General features: G+C 39.7%; 4 protein-coding genes across 4 annotated transcripts; 1 reads left to right on the forward strand and 3 right to left on the reverse strand.

Moving 5' to 3' along the window:
* Positions 1-830: 830 nt before the first annotated feature.
* On the reverse strand, positions 831-5,648 carry LOC108579902 (IQ and ubiquitin-like domain-containing protein). The gene is made up of 5 exons (XM_017943522.1): positions 5,638-5,648; positions 4,595-4,691; positions 4,383-4,506; positions 3,473-3,645; positions 831-2,192 (listed from the first exon to the last, which is right to left on the reverse strand). Exons 1-5 carry the CDS (start codon positions 5,646-5,648, stop codon positions 831-833), a joined length of 1,767 nt encoding a protein of 588 aa, XP_017799011.1.
* A 3,772-nt stretch (positions 5,649-9,420) lies between these two features.
* Positions 9,421-11,819, reverse strand: LOC108579903 (IQ and ubiquitin-like domain-containing protein). Its single transcript, XM_017943523.1, has 6 exons — positions 11,596-11,819; positions 11,292-11,519; positions 10,376-10,951; positions 10,100-10,230; positions 9,619-9,997; positions 9,421-9,526 (listed from the first exon to the last, which is right to left on the reverse strand). Exons 1-6 carry the CDS (start codon positions 11,817-11,819, stop codon positions 9,421-9,423), a joined length of 1,644 nt encoding a protein of 547 aa, XP_017799012.1.
* A 1,552-nt stretch (positions 11,820-13,371) lies between these two features.
* LOC108579999 (N-alpha-acetyltransferase 35, NatC auxiliary subunit) lies at positions 13,372-16,672 on the reverse strand. The gene is made up of 10 exons (XM_017943649.1): positions 16,593-16,672; positions 16,342-16,412; positions 15,489-16,024; positions 15,209-15,401; positions 14,967-15,148; positions 14,566-14,898; positions 14,099-14,494; positions 13,846-14,022; positions 13,658-13,774; positions 13,372-13,576 (listed from the first exon to the last, which is right to left on the reverse strand). The coding sequence occupies exons 1-10, from the start codon at positions 16,649-16,651 to the stop codon at positions 13,436-13,438; spliced, it is 2,205 nt and encodes a 734-aa protein (XP_017799138.1). The 5' UTR covers positions 16,652-16,672; the 3' UTR covers positions 13,372-13,435.
* A 729-nt stretch (positions 16,673-17,401) lies between these two features.
* LOC108580142 (condensin complex subunit 2-like) lies at positions 17,402-19,438 on the forward strand. Its single transcript, XM_017943809.1, has one exon. It carries the CDS (start codon positions 17,414-17,416, stop codon positions 19,436-19,438), a length of 2,025 nt encoding a protein of 674 aa, XP_017799298.1. The 5' UTR covers positions 17,402-17,413.
* Positions 19,439-19,491: the final 53 nt, after the last annotated feature.

Here is a 19,491-nt window from a genome sequence, read left to right on the forward strand (position 1 = left end):
GCTTCGCGCCACTGGTTCCCTTTCTGCGTACAAAAGACACACGGGGATTGTGGAAAGGGTTGAAAACGTGTAACCGGTGATTCGACGAGCATTTTCTTGGCCGGCGGCGAACTTAGTTTGCGAAACTGAGCGGCGATTAACTCGAGCGCTATCAACGCGACCAAAGCTGAGAGAAGCGAGGAGCGTCGCTAACTTCAACGGCCCTAATGTACGCAAGTTTCTAATTGGAAATAAAACTAGTAGTATACCGTGGCTACTTGTTTCCCCGAGCAAGTTATAATAAGCTGAAATTATTTACGGAATTATGTGAACAATTTTACAGGATGGTAGTACGCGTTGTCCTTTGCATTTTGTGGAAGTAAAGGCCAGGGGAATTGATGGTGACTGAGAGACACCGCTTGGGTGAATTCTTTAGATTTATTAGGATCATTAGCAGTTTAAGTCTGACGTTTTAAGGAGGATTTTAATTAATAGCAGCTTATTTAGAGCTGTCAATTTATTAGAAAAGCGTGCTTAACGGTAACAAGAAGTTACGAATACAATAGACAGCAGAAAATAACGTAGACTGCGTCGAAAAAGAAAAGAAAAACGCGGTATATTCGACAAAGTGAAACCAAAGTTGCAATTAATCTCGCAGACTAGATTAAAAGAATAAAAATAAAAAAAAAATAAGAAGACAATAAGAGTCTTCCTAAATGAATAATTTAAATTCGCAACGTTCAATTTGCTATGAATTCAGCCGAAAAAATTTCACAGAAAACATTCATTTATTAAAGACACCGGAGCAAAAGCGAGGTAGTTTTTCCAAGGGAAAGATAATAAAGCACCTCTTAATCACACTCGGCGAAGAACACCGACTTGTTCTTCTCGCTTTTAAATTCGGCCACGGACTCGAACCGAACTTTGGCCTGCAGATTCTTCGTGTGGAACTTCTGCAGTATCATCGGCCCGTAAAACTTCTCGAGGTCGTCGACCTTCCCGTGCAAAGAAGCCTCCCTCGCGGTCAGCAGAACGGAATTCCACGGTGACCACGCTTCCCCTTTGCGAAGTCTCGCCAATCTCAGCTCGTCCAGACGGTCGTTCTCGGAAATGGCCGATTTCCCGTGCCAGATATCGTTCACCAAATGGTACACGATCTTAGCATCGACTACGAACGCCAGGCTGTTGTAACAACGCGCGTTAGCCTCGCGACGCCTGACGTCGCGCAACAGCCTCTGATACGGTTCGTAGACAACTCGAGGCACCGTTCGAGCCTTCACGTACAGACAGTAATTGCAGGAAAACGAACGACGTCGTTCGTCCCGCGGAAACTTCTCCATCGGCAACAATCGACCGCAACTTCTGCAAATAATTCGACGTCCAGGCCGGATCGAATCCTCGCACTCGTTCCTCAATGCTTCCCTGGCTAGTCTCAGGAAAGCCATCTTCGATCTGCTCCTCAACCAGTTCAATTTACTCTCGTCAACGCGACGAGTTAATAAATCGATCTCTTGATCCAACAGACGTATCAACTCGTCGGAAGATTTACACGTATGTGGCTCGATATCCTTTCTCAATTCGATCAACATTTTTCTACGTTCATCAACTGATCCATCTTCTTTCGACAATTTCTCGAACGTATCTTTGAAGCTTCCAGCTTTCCTCACGCGAGGAGTCTCCACGAGAATCCTCTCTCCTCGACTGTTCTTCCACAAAACAGGTCTCGCCGAATCGTCCAAGAATTTTCTATAAGTTCCCTCTCTTCTCGCGAATTTCACCTTCGTTTTCATCCGGTCTATAGCTCGCAGCAGTTCCACCTCCTTCGCCAGGATTAGACCGGCCAGCGCGACTCTGGACGAGGTGAATAGTTGCAGGGTAGCTTTCTCCGTTTCGCGGACACGCCAACGGTCGAGCAAATTGTAGAGCAACTGGAAGTCCGCCCTGGTGGCCGGGGACGTGCGGTTTAGTATCGCGAAATCCTGGCTACGGTAGGTCGACGGCTCTCCGTGTATTTGCCGGTGACTCGTGTTCTTAGAGCACGGTGAAACGCTTCTGCATGCCCGGATAGCGGTTTGCTCGCCGCGGTGAGCTCTGCGGGCAACGTCGAACGGACGTTTGAACAGGTGTTCCGGGTAGATTTTGTTCCGTATCGCCGCGGAGTTTACGCCACGTAGTTGCGATACAGACACCCGCTCCTCGAGCGGGGATTCTTCCTTGACAAACGTTCGATTCCGGGCAAATCCGGGGGTTTAGAACCGGGGGTTTGAGGAAGTTCCGGGTGTTACTCGGTAAGTATTTCGTTCGATCGAGAACTTTAACCGTTTCGGTGGTGTATCGACGATGGGAAAGTGCATTTTTCGGCGGGTGAAGGTTGCTGCTAATTGTTGCATTTACCCTAGATCGGTCTTTTATATTTTTAGTAATTTTTGCTGTTATCGAGTTTACGTTTCTTAACATTATTTTAAACGTTTATTGTCTAGGTTCGTATGTCGCGTTGGAAACAAAAATGATTACACGTAAGGTCTTAGGTCCTTTTTAACCCAAAAGTCTTAAGTGTACAGTCAAAGCGAAGACCGCTCTAGGGTTAAGCTGCGTTTACGCTGTGTAAGAAAGTATAACATTTTTCTAATCCTTTTTTTAGGAAGTTTTGTGTGGACGCAGGTTTAGGTTTTACTGAATGAAATTGCTGGTAGAATATCAAGTGTGATTAGTTAACTTTATGCAACTTGTATTTTTACTTGTGCTATATTGTAGAAGTTGTTTCGGTGCTGTTCTCCTTTGTTTCCTTTGTTTATTGAAGTGCTTTTCGAGGTTGTTTAACTGTTTTATGTGAGCAGACAATAGGATGTCTCTGAAAGAACGTAGAACACTTTTCCTATATGAATGTAAATTAGGCCATAGTGCAGGTAAATCGTGTTGAAATATAGTGTCTATTTTAACTAGAATACCCCAGAAAGAACTGAAACTACCGAAAAATTAATGAATAGTGTACATTTTAATTAAATAAATATAATTATTTCTGACATCGTCACTGTTTCGTTCCACAGCAATTTCACGTGACACGATCTAATAAAACCCATGAAAAGCTAAAGTTGGTTGAAATTTTTACGAAAATTCGTATTAAAAATATCCAAGAGAATTGAAATAGTAATTGGTAAGAGTCGGAGAGATTTCTCTGAATCCCCACCGCGATATTAAATTATTACCAGCAATCCCTTAGTACCTTGGACCGAAAACTTTTAGTACAAGTCTTAAGGAGAAAATTTTGCTCCTCTAACCAGTCTTCATCCTACCTACTTATGCAACGTAGACTAATTGTATATCTCGCTCTAACCATCAAATTTTACCATCCGCCTGGCTATGACAATTAATTGGCAGAATCGACCTATTTAATAAAACATCCCCGGCTTCGTAGCCTTCTACCACGTAGAGATATGAAAAAACCACCCCTTCGCCACCCATAAATTCTACACCGACTCCAGTCGTCCATTACTTCACCTGTAAAACCGCTCGAAGTGTTCTTCGAAGAGCTTCCCACCAGTCTGTCGCGAATATCAGGGAAGAATTCCGCCTGCACAGCCACGTTGTATCCCGTGTTCGTAAATTTGTTCACGCGGAAATCCGTTTCCACTCTTCTTTTCTCGTTTTCCTTTCTCCCTTCGTTCCCTGTTAAGGACAACAGATTGCCCTAAGTTCATGATTTTCTATTTTCCAGAATTTCAACATTTTATTTTCCTATCGCATATTTAACTTTAAGATCAGCAGAAACGCCTAAATTAACGCTTGGTTTTTAAGAGCGTTTGGTGGCCTCTCATATACTCAATAGCAATTGATGTATCGCAAGCTTATTCTTCTGTAAGCTTAACCCAGTTTACTCGCAGTAAACGAACGCCAGGGACTCCTCGATACCCCCGAATTTTCCTCTATCCTTCCCATTGGACAGGACTGAAGGGATGGAGGAAAGTGACAGAGAGGATAGGCGAAAAACGAAAGAGGTAGAAGAGGGCGTTTTTCGTCTTGGACCTTCTAGTGATTCGACAGTAAGGCTTTTTATTTAGGAGGCCCGTGCTTTACACGCCGGAGGGACTGGAAAGACTCAGGTCAGAAGTTATATATATACAAACGGAAGCTTTTATGAGGACTAGCGAGAACTCGTGGTTAGTCCGTCCCTCTGGTGGCAGAGCGTAGAAGCTCGCTACAGGACTAATTTCCCACCTCTTTTCCATGTTCCTTAAGACGCTCCTAAGAACGTGAATAGAAGGACCGGGAGACTTTACTGAACTTTTCTGAACAAGACACGCTATACGAACGCATAGATACTCCGAACGTTTCCTTATTGTTACAATGAAAATTGTATTGCGAATAACCAACATTAATTTGCTAAATAACCGAGCTTCACGAACCTGTAGAGCTAACATTCCCCTCGTTTCCTCCAGTCTGCGTGCACGCGTTGCAATAAACGGTCCCCGTAACTTTGCTCCTCCAGCCACCTAAGAACCCCTTCGTTTTGCTTGCAGGATTCTCCATCTGAAAGTTGAAGGATTCGAAGGATGAGCAGTGGTTACGCAGGATCGATCGATGGCAAGAGCAATGGAGAAAAAAGAAGAAACTCGACGCTGTAAGGATAACCAGTGAAAGGCACAATGGGATAATGGTAATGCGGGTAGTAAAGGAAATTACTATGCCAAGGTTTAAAGGATTCACCGGGAGGACTGCATCGTCCGCCGTTTTACAATTCCAAACGAGCGGCGGTCGGACAATGGCGAGGAAGGGGAACGCGGCCGAAATTGGCTGCGCGGGATTTAGATAATCGGGAAGTTGTATTCGTGGACGCGTGTCCTCTTACCTCCCGCGACAATAATCCCTTCGGTTTACTCTTCTCGATCCCCTTTCCTGCGAAACTTTCCTCCGCAAGCTTCTTCTTGATCTTCCTCACCCCTGTTCGAACGAGCGTAGCAAAAGTTCCACGCTGCTCTTTCTTCCTTTTTCAGTGCATCGTAATAGGCGGTTATCTGAAAGTAATACCGTTCGAATTTTTAAGAATACCTTTACGTATGTGCAGTCTTTAACCCTTTCGTTACTATTGGCGCCTACAGGCGTTTTGAAAATTTTATCTTAATTTTAAATGCTTAATTAATTGCTTAATTTGATCCTTTACGCATTTCCACCTTAATTTAATAAACCGAATTTTAATACGAAACGGGCAAAATAAGAAATTTTACAGCCGCGGTTAAAAATTTGCCGCCAGTCACCCGCCGTAGCGAAAGAGTTAAGAATGTTAAAGGTAGATTAACGATAAGTACTCGTCGCTCGAATAATGTATTAAATAAAAGCGATTACGACAGTATGTGCAGTTTCTGTCTAATAAACCTCAGACTTACAAATTAAAATTGAAGTTAGAGTTAACATTGAAAATTGGGGAAACTCAGTGTTGTCGTATCTCAACACCCCATAAGTGTGACTCTATTTTACAAGGAAAGTAAAAATTAGAAATCAAGCTTAACATAATTCGAGACACTGTCTGTCATAAATGATTCAGTTAGCAAATAAAAAGCAGCGGACGTATTGTAATTACGCGAGGCAATTCACGCGTGAACAACGGCGCGGAGCGACAAGCTGTATCTGATTATTCGCGGCGAGACAACAACCGGACTTTACACGAAATCCATAACTTAGGCTGTGCTTGGCAAACGTGCGATTCCGAATCGTCGTTACAAGAGCATCGCAAACCAAAGGCCACGTGATGCAGCGTAAACAACGGCGCAGTGACATTACGGGCCACGTGGCGCATTGTAAACATAACCACGTGCCATTAACAGGCCTGTAGCGTAATGTAAATGCAGCGGTGTGACATTAGAAATCACGTTGTGCAAACACGGGCCTCTGGTGACACTGGCAGCCTCGTAAAGCACCACAAACAGAGAGTCTGCCTCGCCCAACTGAAGACAGACGCGCTTTAGTTCGACGTTCGTTTCGCAGACCCCTCGTTTTCGTGCAATTTTATTCCGCGAACGAATTGTCGAATTGAAAAAAGGAGACTTCTTCGTTTCGTACGATTGAAATATAATCGAAGGTGTGCAATTAATATTCCCGAGCGAAGCGAGAAACTTTTCCTTCGTTTTTTAAGCAAAGTCGAGGCTCCATTTCTAGAGAATATGTAATGTTCTTGGCGCGAATAGCTTTCAAGGCATTAGCAAGTTCGAAGAGTATAATCGGGGGGAAACCGGGCTTACTCGGCGAGGAAGTTTCAAAGTCGTAATGGACGATGAAAAAATCATAAAGCCGCGTTAAACTTGGGCTGATCTACTCGGCGCGGTTGGTAGAGCAAACGGCGTAAATATTAGAGCGTCAATCATCGAGCACGTTCGCGTATCGCCCCGCCGTAAATTCGGTCATAAACGCGGGCGTTATCGGTGACCGCTTAGTGTAGCATAAATTTCACCGTGAACGAACGCGGACTGGCACAAATTCGGTCATAAATAAGTGTATTGCCAGCGTAAATTCGACCGCAAATAAGTTGCTCGGCTGCGTCGGCCAGAAAACCGTCTACGGGACCGTAAACGTAACACGCGGGAACGACGCGACGCGACGCGCCAAATTGTTTCGCGCGCGATCCAAATCAATCGTTCCGCCGTTCGAACTTTACGGCCGTGAAACGTCACCTCTCCTCCTCCGACGAAAATGATGCATTTATGCCGATGCACTTTTCGAATTACAGCGAGATCTTCACGTTTGAAACGTTGAAAGTCTGCCCTGAAAATGGTGGAGGAAAAAAGACGGTGGAAAACAAACTGTGCAATTTTATCCTCGGTGTCTTGAAATTCTCGTTAATTCGCGGCGTTGCTTAATTCCACGTTATCCCGGCGAACAACGACGGAAGCTCGAACGGAGGAATGCGCCCTTCGAGGTTTTACGGCTGATGGAAATCTAGCGAAAATGCGCCGGCGGGAACGCGGAGAATCGTGAAACTCGAGTGCATTAAACGCACCGCGCGTCCCTTTAAACAAGGGAAACGCGCGCAATCGCTTAAATTTTTCTTTCTCTCGTTCGTTTAACCCCGTTTTAATTGAGTCTTCCTTTGCTCTCTTTCGCCCCTTTTTCTTCCATCCTCTCCGCTTGTGAAAACGTTGAAAACTCCGAAGCAACGTGGACAGAGGGTGAAGGAAAAGAGCAGGAAAAATAGCAGCGAGTTTTCGAACTTTCAGCGTGAAACAGGCTTGAAGAGGAGAGAAAATACGGCGAACGTAAATTCAGCGTGATTATTTGCTTTAGTTTAAATTGTACTACACGCAGATTTTCAATCGATACGAGTTTCTAATTCGAAGAGGGCACGACGTTGCATCGTGAACCAACTTTGTCCAGCGAGAGTTAAGTGTTTACACTTTGCTTGTTAAACGTTAGCACGGAGAAATTTCATTTCCGTTTAATTGGATCGCCGACAGCTGACTGCGCGTGTACACCTGCCCATGAAATATTCATGATCCCCGCGAAGAGGCGGCCAAGTCGAAAATGCACGAACCGCAGGCGACGAGGCTGCCTGATGCGAGCACCCGCGTTCAATCTTTTTTTCATTCGCGACTTCGTTTCTTCTCGTTAACGCGACACAAGGAGAAAGACACGGGCACGTCGTTTAAACGTGGTCTTTTTCACCGACAATTTCCAATTCATCCTCGTCTATCGTCCTTCCGAGGAAAATCTCTCCCGAGAAAAGATCTTAATTCTTCTTCTCAGATTTTTCGAGAATATCATCTCGTGCTTGCTGTTTCTTCGCGAGATTGTTCCCCCGAACGAGAGAATTGAACGTTTCCACCGGAAGGAGAAGATCCGTGTGAATTATTGCTCTTGGTTTTTCGAAATTTTCCAAGCGGTGCAACGCGCTCTCTCCTCGCGTTATGAATTATTTAAGGGGAAAACGGAAATAGAGGTAGCTAAGAGACGACACGAACGCAGAACTATTCGAGCAAACCGCCTGGAGCGTCGAAGAAATGCAAAAAGGGAATCGGCGATGTAACAGCTCCGAGAGCTGCAAGCACGCGCTCTCGCAGAATCTCCAAGTCGATGGTTTTTCATCCCTCTATCGGGGATTAACGTTTCCTCTTCCATTTTCCCCCTGTCCCTCTCTCCTACTCTCGCGAATTTAAATATAAATATTCCGAAACAATATTCCCTGCACGGCACGATAACGGCCCGACGAAATTCCGCTGGAATTTAAATTCGAAATACTCCTCCGGCGCGGACATTGAAATAATATTAACGAACGAACTCTAAATTCGAGAACAGGAGGGAAAAATTCCGCGGCGATGTTACGCGATTTTTTTTCATTATCTCGAGGGGAGAAAGAAAAAGAGAAATGGAACGAACGTTCCATAATCAGCAGAACGGACAATCAAGGGTCTAGTTTCGATAATACCATAACGAATGGCCGAAAAATTGATTCGCCGGGTGATTGCTATTATCCGTTTCACACTTTATAAATCCTCGCCTGAGGAATTGATAATCTGCTTATAAAATGAACTCCGTCGCGAATGAACCGAACGAGACGAGTGTAGAAAAACTAATGGACGATTGATGAACGAAACGAATCACACGCGAATTGGAGTAAAGTTTGTATCTCGACTCACCAACAATCCACCGTCTGGAAATCGTTCGTCCCATAAATTACCTTTCTAACGCCGGTGTTTATCAGGTGAAGCTGCTGGCGCGATTATTCATCGCTCGTCCCGCCGCGATTCGTCGTCGTCGCCAGCGAAATTTATCGTCACTCCTCCCGTCCACCCGTAAATTGGCCAACGACGTAGCGTCGCGACGCGGCCAAGAGGCAGGCCTTGAAATAACGTGTGCCGCTAGATTTATCGAAACGGCGCAGAAGAGAGGAGAGAGAGAAAAAAAGGAAAAGGTTAGCGGTCCCGGAAGCGGTCGGACAGAGAAGAACGAACGGAGCTTTTAATGCGACGCAGTCCATATACAGGAGACCTCTGCACCCACCTGAAAGCTCAAAGCCTTAAATCCACCGTTGCCAATGGCAACCTGCTTGGTCGATCGGTCAAAAGCACTTTCTAGTCCATTATTTTTCGATTTTATATGTCCCTCGTTCAAAGAGAGCCCACCGAAACTTTTCTCTTCTTTTTTTTTTTCGATCGTTCTCTTAACGCCGGATACACCAAACGATATCTAAACCACCGTGATAGTCTGTCCCGTTGGGTGAAAAAAAAAAAGAGAGAGAAAAAAAGTGTCTCTGGACTGATTAACGAGGTTTTGGTATATACGCACGAACGCTTTCCTCTTTTGGTCCTTTTTTTTTCACCCCCCATGGTATCGCGTGAACCGATAAATATCAATAGCACCGTGCCGAATAATTGGAAACTGATACTTCAATTGCCGTTGTATTGCGATAGATAAATTTACACGAGTGTGAATAAAAAAGGAAGAAAGTGTTTCACATCACGAGAACAGATAATCGTTCACTTTGATCGCCGGTTTGTACACAGCTTTGTCTTCGATCTTACGAAACTCGTCTCGAAACTCTTCCTCGAACTCTCTCAAGTGCCTGTAACCCCGTACCCAATCAATACGTTATTTCCACTCTGTACGATCGTCGGAGACGTAAGTAACAGCGAGGCTCGCTATACGTTCACATACTTGAATTGGTTTTTCGCTAACTGATGAGACAACAGGATCCGTTCGATAAGCGGCTCCGAATACACGGACGGGAGATCCTTGATCCAACGATGAACCTCGGCCTCCTCGTCTGTCAGAAGGATACAATTCCAAGGCGACCACTCCTTCTTCATATCGTATCGAACGATCCTCAGGAGAAATAGGTCTCTGTTCCCGCTGACGACCGAATGGCCGTGCCAAATATTGTTCACCAAGTGGTAGATATCGTGTTTTTGCATCGTAAACGCGACAGCCGACGGTGATTCCATCTTCCTCTCCTCGGAGCGCACGCAGTTCAGAAGAAATATGTACGGATCGTAACTCACGTGCGCGATGTTTCTTTCACGCAGCCAAGTGCATCCTTGAAACGTTCAAGCCTTACTGTTAAATCTTCCTTAGACGAAGTTTGCGTGAAAAACTCTTGCCGAGAGAAGGACGAAGGAGAAAAAGAAAGAGAAAGTACCGATGCAAGTAGTCAACCTCTTCATCCTCCCGTGAATGGTGAATCTGTGATTAGGCAGCAGTTTCATGCAGCTATGGCACATCTTCGTCGCAGGTTCGATCGGTTCGCGTAATTTCTCATCCTCCACGTTTCTACAAAAGTCCACGTCGTTGTTCACGCAACAGCACGAGTGTGACGATCGTAGAAAGTTCAAATACCCGTCTACACAGTGGACGAAGAGAGAAAACGAGGGAGAAACGTGGTTTTTTATTTCCGCCAATTTCGCGTATCACAGACAAGAATTTCACGAATTCCCTTTTTTTCTTACAAACTATCCTCTCCCGAAAGTAGTCCAGCGACATGCCTTTCATCTCTCTTGCCAAGTAGGTCAGCTCTTGGTCCAGAAGTCGTATCAAATCGAATGCAGCGATGCAATTGTGCGCTTCCAACGATTTCTTCAGCATCGTCAGTATCTCCATGCGTTCCCCTCGACTGATCTTGTAATTCGTCAACGAATCGTAGATCGTCTTCAGTTCTCGTGCCTTCTGATTTCTCGTCGTGTCCATCTCTAGCAGCATGTTCTTGTATCCGTTCCACGAAATAGGCTTGCAATTCACCGCGATGAATTTCACGCGTTTTCGATTTCTGTGACGTTTCTGCACGGCTTGTCTCTTCTCGTCGATCATCTTCAACATCTCCACGGTTTTCTCGAGGATCGCGTAATTCTCCGCGCATCTAGCCGGTCTGAAGAATCGTCGTTTCGCACACTCGAGACGATCCTGCCGCCATTTCTCCACCAAATCGTACAGCAAGTCGAAGTCCAGCCGAGTTTTCGGATCGATTCTTCGAAGGATCTCCTGCTGATGCCTCCTCCTGACCACGTGGATCGATATATGTAGCGTTTGTCGATCGAAGATCGTGAATTCTTTAACCCATTCGAGGCGAAATGCCGTCCCTTGGCGAAAAGACCAACGACAGACCGTGTGTGTAACGATCGTGGATTTAAACGAAATAAAAGTAAAAGCTCTGTAGATATTAAAACCTGCGTTGGTTTCAAGCTAGGGCCACAAAGTGAGCGTAGACACAGGTGTTAATTTTTCACTTCCCAAACATGTCTTCTTTTCTCAATTTTCAATATAAAGAAGAAGAAACATTTTCGCGGACCGACTTTCGAGAAGTCGCTGGCCTCGAATGGGTTAAACGATTGTTATACCTGTACATCAATATCTTCTCCGCTTCTTGCCGTTCGCAATTCGCTACCAGCTCGCGATACTCTCTAGCGAATTCTCGAACGTGTTTCAACAACTTGTATATTCGATAGTTTCTCTGGATGATCCGTGCTTTTCCATCGTAGTCCAGTCGTGCCATCATCTCCTCGTACGTCTCGTACGGTTGCGACGTTATCAGCTTGTCCTTCTCGCTCGATACGAAACAATCAGGTCTGAAAGGAAGGGAGAGAGGAAGTTGAAGAAAGGAGAACGATCTTCTGCTTTAATTTCGAAGAATGAAACCGTTACCTCCACATTTGCGTTGGATGATGGCACGGCGTTTGTGTGAATACCTCGGTCCAAGAAATGTATTGCACTTTCTTGCTGCACGTTTCTTTCGCTGGCATTCTTAACGGGCCTGTCTGCGACTCGGCGTTTAAGTATTCTATTCTCGTCAATTTGTGCTTCCATCCTCCTAAATAAGGTTTCTTCACTTTTCGATCTTCCACTTTCGAGGAACGACAGCAAACCATTTTGAAACTTCTTAGATAGCCGATGATCCAAATGTGTTGAGACTATTTCGTTTGATTTCTTTTCTTTCTTTTTTTTTGGAAAATGATCGATTAGGCGTTGAATATAGTTTCGGGTCAGAAAATAGTGCTATTCATTTCTTTTTTACGAATATCTCGAAAATGTGTCACGCTTCGTTGAAATGAACTTCAGGAAGGTTTTTTGTGGATTATCATTTTTATTAGACATACATCACTTTTTGACATGAATTTTTGTGATTTACAAGTATTTTATCTTTCGATTGTTAATTTCACATTGAAATTCAGTGTTTCGATTCAATGTTACAATATATCGTGTCTGTACAGTACAGGATTTAACAACGTATAAACCATAACTAATATCTGCCTAGTGGTGTAGGGGGATACAATGTATACTTATAGACACAAACAACGTAGGTCGCGTGAGATTAATGAAAATTACGGTATTGTTATTTATTTAAAAGAGATTTGTTATCGGAACGTGTATCTCATAGCTGAAGCCTGCAATTATGTTCAAAATTGTCGCAGATGTCACTAAGAAGAACTGTTAACAATTTCATTGATAAGATGTATCTATACAACATTTCGAGACTATACATTCTATACTTTGTTTTTTTTTTTATATTTACATTTCACAACGATCTGTAAATTTCACGAACCTTATCCTCAAACGATCGATCGACACACTCATTCGTCATATTGTTGCGTGCAGTGTATCCGTGCTTTCGATACACCGCGTACGTACAGTATGGCCTGCATTCGAGTTTTCATTTTTCTGAACATTGAAAGTAGTCTTGTGACGTTTTGGATGTGATTAAAAAAGAAAATAGATTTGAAGCAAAAATTCAAGAATTTAGACATCGGTGTCGTTGTTGTCACGTACCAAAGAAGCTTGTACAAGAAAAAAAGAGGAAAAAATTAAGAACTCAATTTAACGAGGTACTGTTAGATTTTCTAGAACAATACCACACTATCGACAACACCATGCTGAATAAGAATGGAAAAATGCAGGAAATTTAGAGACTCGTGTCGAAGGAAGAATTTTATGTCGATCGCAAAAGAATCTTCTTCACTTCGAAAGATGCCAATTTCCACAGATACGCGCTTTATTTGCACGTATTTTTTAGACTTTCTCCGGGAATGGAATAAGTGTTTGATGTAGGCAAAATCTTCGCAGCTTTTTCTCTTTGAGAACTCTTCCTCTAACCGACCGCAGTTATCGATCTATGAAATGAGTCTCGATTTTGACCAGCTAGCGAACGGTCGTATATTATATCGAGTTCTTATTTATTACGCACAACAATATCCACATGAACTCACTTAAAACATATACAATATATGATAAAATATATACAAATATCTTTTTAATCTTTTTCATAGAAATTTATCCACAAAATATGTACGACAAATAATACATATCTGTACAATGAAGGGTTTATCGTTAATAAAACGAAAAAGGGTGGAGAGCTTTAAAAGGTTGTATTAAACAAGAAAAAAAAAAGGCATCCAAAGTCAACAACACAAAAATATTTTTTGCACGATTAAAGCTAGAATAAATAATAGGTCGTTTATAGCATGAAATGATGGCCGTTACAAATGATTTAGGACAGTTTTATCAATGGAAAATGTTGATGACACGAGAAGTCGAATACTGGAGGTTCTTTGGAATCCTTTTTATGTCCATAACCGAGCAACTTTAGAACCACGAAATTCGTTTTCGCCACTTTTAACAACTGATTGATCTACAAATTAAACGATACAATTGAAATATCATTTCTTAACGAAGACACGAACAAATACACTGAAGATTTAAGATTATTTACCTCGTTTACGGTACTAGCATTCGGTGGGTAAAGGGACAATGCCCGGTTCAACATACTTCTAGCTTGATTAAAATGACGGCAACCGGCTAAGTACTGCACTTCACCAGTAATCGGTTTCTAGACAAATAACAGTTTAAACAATATACTCAGTGTTACTTGAAGAAAGCAAAAAAGATTGTTAGACTTACATTTCCTTCGTACATTGTCTGTTCTTTAGTCATTTCTAAGAAGGTGTCGTAACGGACCAATGTTGGTGTCAGTAACGCAGAAAACGGTGATAACCTATGCTCATACCGAATTTTTTCTGAATCAAATTGCACTTCCGGAAGTGGTATTTTTCCATCGATACGAAAACCAAGTAAAGCCTTGCAAAATAAATTTCATAATTGAAATGAAATTATTTTTGTAGCGATATTATTTCTATAAAACCATAAAGCTTACTTTATAATATCCTCCACATATATTTTGCATAGCTTGATACATTAATATTTCTAAACCATATGTACTCGATGTCGATTTTTTCTTCCTATTTTTCGCACTCTTTTTACCGCCTCTACCTTTATGTGTATCGTTATGTAAATCTTGCTGCATAAAAAACATACTAGCTCTTGAAATAGCTGATACAAGCCATCCATAAAGACATTCATACAGGTACCAAAATATATAGTGGTATTCGTGTACGGAATACAATTCTAACTCAAAACCACTTAACAAATATATGACCATTACTCGTAGTGTATAATACAAAATCCATGTTTGAAAACAAGTTAAGTATGACCTGGATGCATCACCTTTCAATGTCAAACAAGCGTGTAAAAATTCATCTAATCTTTCAGCCTGTTGAAATTTCGAAATTAAAATAACGAGATTCGTAAGTATTATATAACGAAAATTTCTTTTCAACTTACTTCATCTTGCAATGTTGCAAATTCTTCCAATAAATGTGCTAATTTGTCTCTCTGTCTTGCTCTGTTATGGCCAGTAAGTTGTAATAAACTGCCAAAGAGGTATACACAATGAGACATGAAACTATCAACATTTCCCTTGGCTAGATGATTGTAAAATAACGTGCTCTTTGGCATTAAAGCTGGAGACCCTGTGAAATTTCGTACCGCTTCTTTCAAAACATCGGCAAAGTTTTGCACACCGAACACCCGATTTGTTGTAGGTAAATAAATTATCTGCAGCATTGATCTGGATAGTATACACGGACTTTGTCGTGAAAATTCTAAAAAAAAGTCCTAAAAAGAAATCAGTGCACTTGGAATATATGCCAAACATTCCTATTTAATTGTAGACCTTTCCTTACCAGAGCTGCATGAAATCCATTCTGGTTGGTGATCATAGTAACTGTTCGAAATCTATTCAATAATTCATCCAGATACTTTAGAGCCTCTATTCTTGGTTTTATCTTAGTATACCGTGGAAATGTTGGTGGTAATAATCTTTGATTTACCATGGGATCAAACCCCATAATAGTTGGATAATTTGCTACAATCGAAATATAATATATTATTTATAGAAACAAAGAAACAATTTTGAAAAACTTACATATTTCATCAGCTTTCTCTCCACAGTTTACTGTCTTAATCATAACTTGAATTATATAAGAACATTTTGATAATAATCTATGACAATCATTTAAATTCTGTTGCAATTGTTCTTTTTTCCCCATTAATGATAAAATTCGATAAAACATTTTAGTAAATCTAATTCTGGCATACAATGCTAATCCATCATTATACTAGAAGAAATAATAGTTCAAACAATTATTTACATATTGAATCACACATAAATTTAACACACATTATGCTTTGGAACATACACATACTTCTGTCTCTAATTCTACATCGATTAGTTTTATTCTACTTTTCCTATGTAGTTCTTCTTCTACTTCTTGTAACATAGATATGATTTTTTGTTCTGTAATATCCTGTTGCAATCTATAACCGTAAGTAACACTCTGGAAATCTTCTTCTTCAAAAACCAATGCTTTATTGATGCAATCTTTAATTATCTCAATTATTTTGTACACAGCATAACAAAAGATTTTTAAAGGTTTATCCACTATTTGACTGGGTTGGTGAAGGTACAAGTTAGTGAAAACTGTTTGGGCTAAACTATGACCTTCCAACCAAGACACTATACACGCATAGGTTGAATCTATTATTCCTATAACTTCTGCTGGAGTTAAATTGTCCAATTTTAATGCACCCGATTCAACAGCCTGTGCAAAAGTGCATGGTTTGTTGTTCCCTCGATTGCACAACATGCCAACATCCATTTTTGGATCCATCATTTCAATTGCAGACATTGCCTCAAATAATCCAAACAACTCATCGTGTAATATTTCACCTAACTCCAGTTCTAAATTAACATAATAATAAAGTATCTTGTACTGATAATATAATATTAAGACCTATTGATTTGTGTCGTTAATTAGTATAAATTAAAGTCTCAACAAATAACCCTCTTATATGTATTTGATTAAAAATGACACTTAATTGCCAATAACATTCTACTAAATAAAATAGTAGAATTATTTAGACAGAAAAGGTAGCGCATAAATCGAAACATAATCGCCCCCAACTATCACACGACGAAAAATATAAGGAGAGATAGAAATAAAAAAGAAAACACAAGCAAACATTTGCAAGGGAGGAAATTAGTTTCTACATAAGCACCTCTAATGGCCTCGAAAAATTCTTGAGTAATATCCACCCAACTAACTTGGTGATAAGTGACTTGGTCGAATCTGCAATGTAAATAAACGTATAAATTAAAAAATATCGCCAAGGATCACGAATGATGTTATGCGTTAGGTTATTTTCTTATAGCCTAATCGTAATTGTAGCATTCTATTTACAATATTTTAATATAATTTCATGTTAGCAGTAGGTTAACATTTTTTTACAATTAATATGTCATAACTCACTGTGATTCTTTATCTTCACTCATGTCAACCGAATTCTGTTCTTCTACCGCAGTCGCCATTCTTACAGACTGACCTGTCACATTTAACGGCATTGCCAACAGTGCAAAACTGTTATGCTTCTATCAAAAACTAACTTTGACAAGTTTCCTTTCTGTCAAACCAAAATTTACTCGCAAAGTTTTTAAGTAATTAAAAATTTGTAAAAACATATATTCTTTCTGCACTTATCAAATAAGATAGATTTAAAATAATTACCTGTAAATACTAAATGAAAATAAAGATTAATTATTATTATTTAAAAAAAATAGTTTTGAGAACACTTATGTATTCAAACGTTTGAATTTGTGACACTTTCTGTTACATGCAGAAATGTGTCGGAGTGGAACGATCAATATTAACTTAATACTTTTAAATATATCTTTTGTATTAGTTTCAACAAATGGAAAATAAGGTATAAAAAAAAGAAAAGCGAACTATGCTGTGGTACAAGTATTCTTTTAACATTATAAAGTTTACCTGAATATTGATGTATTGTTTCCAGAAGTTTTTGAACGAACTGAAAACTCTACAACAAATGCAACACGATTTGCAAAAATATTATTCATTATTACGATTAATGAGAGCTGATTTGGAAAAAATTATAAACAACTTCACTTCTTTCAAGGATAAATAATTTTTATTTCTGTTAACGTTTATTAACAACGTTTTGTCAACATTTTGCTGAAGTACACATGTAAAAATATTTCTTCCAGATACATAAGTGCAGATACTTGTGATAAGCATATTTAATTTCTGTTTATATACCCATATAAATTTGCAAAATGGCAGTGCAAATAAATACACCATTGACTCCATCTTGCAGTACTCCATCAGCTTCACGAAGAAAATCTCTTCACACACAAAATTTATTATCATCAGCTTTGTTAGAAAATAATGATGAAGCTGAAAGATTGGCTAGACGCCGTGAAATTAATACTACCACCATATCAGCAGAGAATGTAAATACAAAAAATAAACGACAGTCATTAGGACTCAGTTTTTTAGCCCAAATGTCAGCACCTGAGATAAAAGACAAAATAACTGAATGTGTAAAACTTAGCACTGAAAATAAAATTAATGTAAAAAATGCATTTAGCCTTGAAATAATCGACTTTATGACTTATATGATAAAAAAAAAGGATGCCAATATGACTAATCTACAATTAGCCAGTACCTCCTTAGATGTAAGCACTAAAATCTATGGTTTTCGTGTAGATGGTGTTTACACACAATTAATGAAAATGGCTGGTGGATTAGATAAAGAAAGAGATGAGAATTCAACTGATGATACAGAAAGCAATTTAAATAATAAAGAAGCTCAAATAGATAATCTACAAGACCAAAGTAAAAAGAGAAAAAAGAAAAGTAGGGTAAAGATTTTTGGTACAGTAGATAGTTTAAAAGGAATTGTTGAAACTATGAAACCTTCATTATGGATAATGGAAAATGAAGATTCACAAACTACAGATGCATTATACCAAGTAATGCTGTCAAATCATGCATCTTCTAAGTTTTATTTACACATGTACAATGATGTTATGGTGGATACCATAGAACATAAAATAAATAGTAAAACCACAGAAGTGGCTATTCCAAGAATAGAAGATTTCTCTGAAGTAGAAATCTGTTTACCTTTAACTAATTTCGAATTTCAAGGTTGGACCAATGATAATGAAGAAGAAGAAGAAGAAAAAGAAGAAGATAAGGGTACACAATTAGAAAAAAATAATGAAGACAGATTTCAATTTGATTTAGATGCTAGTCTGCCATCAGAGAATGAAGCAATCAATAATGATATAAGTTACTTAGATATTCAGAATGAAAACGAGAATGTAGACAGATGTATTGAAACACAAAAGCCAATACAAAAAATTGTAGACTTATGCAAAGTTGTATCCAACACTAATGTTTCTAAAAAATCTGAGTATTCTTTCCTTCAGAAAAACATCAGCCTACATTGGGCTGGTCCATCTCATTGGAGACTAAGTAATTGGTCCAAACTCTTTAGAGAGAGAAAAATTATAGAAACGTGTCAACAGAAACCAGATAGAAAAAGGAAAGAAATAGAATTATGCTATAGTGACAGTATAAAAGAAGCGATAATAGAAAATTTTTTACCCAGTAAAGCATTAAAATTGAATGCTAAAAACATAGAATGGCAGGAAGAAGTAAATACACTACCGCGAGATATGAATTATAATATTGCAAGTGCTAGTAGGTTGTACCTTTATAAATCAATAGATTTATATACGGAAAAAAAAGATAAATTAAATGCTACTCGTATATCTGATATAGATAATTATGATTACAATAATGAAAATGATGTATCAGATTATTGCCCTAATGTTTCCAATACAGATTATGGAACAAATGAGTACAATAATGAGAATGAATGTAATAACGGGTCGGAACACGATGAGATAGATACGCAAATGATTTTTACTGGAGATAACTTGGTGTCTATTCCAAAATTAACAAATAAAATATCCATCGCGTATAGTATTCGAGTACAAAGGATAGATATGCGACAATTGAAAAAGTCCATTTGGAAAAGTCTCACTTTAAATAATGTTGAAGAAAATACAAATGCACAGAATACAGAAAACCAGCAAGAAGAATATAAAATGAAGGAAAGCAAAAGTTTTAGTGAAGTATATAAAACATTGCCAGATATGTTAACAAAAAACAACAAAGAAGCTCTGAGTTTTCCTATTTCTTTTGTATCTTTATTACATTTAGCAAATGAGAAAACATTAAAAATACAAGGCGTTCCAGATATGTCTGATCTTATTGTGGAAACAAACTAAATATGTTTGTGCTATATATCTGCATGAACAACTGAGCAGTTTCATGTTACTAA

This window comes from Habropoda laboriosa, unplaced genomic scaffold (genome assembly GCF_001263275.1).
Source record: "Habropoda laboriosa isolate 0110345459 unplaced genomic scaffold, ASM126327v1 scaffold2, whole genome shotgun sequence".
Classification (NCBI taxonomy): domain Eukaryota; kingdom Metazoa; phylum Arthropoda; class Insecta; order Hymenoptera; family Apidae; genus Habropoda; species Habropoda laboriosa.

What these genes read in the sequence shown, in the direction of transcription:
- LOC108579902 (XM_017943522.1), bottom strand. An exon ending in TCACTGGTTATCCTTACAGC is followed by an intron (nt 4,507 to 4,594) that starts GTCGAGTTTCTT and finishes TTCAACTTTCAG; the next exon opens with ATGGAGAATCCTGCAAGCAA. An exon ending in GGGGAATGTTAGCTCTACAG is followed by an intron (nt 3,646 to 4,382) that starts GTTCGTGAAGCT and finishes TGTCCTTAACAG; the next exon opens with GGAACGAAGGGAGAAAGGAA.
- LOC108579903 (XM_017943523.1), bottom strand. Translation starts at nt 11,819, where the DNA reads ATGGTTTGCTGTCGTTCCTCGAAAGTGGAAGATCGAAAAGTGAAGAAA. An exon ending in CATCCAACGCAAATGTGGAG is followed by an intron (nt 11,520 to 11,595) that starts GTAACGGTTTCA and finishes CCTTCCTTTCAG; the next exon opens with ACCTGATTGTTTCGTATCGA. An exon ending in AGGGAATTCGTGAAATTCTT is followed by an intron (nt 10,231 to 10,375) that starts GTCTGTGATACG and finishes GGACTTTTGTAG; the next exon opens with AAACGTGGAGGATGAGAAAT.
- LOC108579999 (XM_017943649.1), bottom strand. Translation starts at nt 16,651, where the DNA reads ATGGCGACTGCGGTAGAAGAACAGAATTCGGTTGACATGAGTGAAGAT. An exon ending in AGAGAAAGCTGATGAAATAT is followed by an intron (nt 15,149 to 15,208) that starts GTAAGTTTTTCA and finishes TTTCGATTGTAG; the next exon opens with CAAATTATCCAACTATTATG. An exon ending in TTGCAACATTGCAAGATGAA is followed by an intron (nt 14,495 to 14,565) that starts GTAAGTTGAAAA and finishes AAATTTCAACAG; the next exon opens with GCTGAAAGATTAGATGAATT.
- LOC108580142 (XM_017943809.1), top strand. Translation starts at nt 17,414, where the DNA reads ATGGCAGTGCAAATAAATACACCATTGACTCCATCTTGCAGTACTCCA.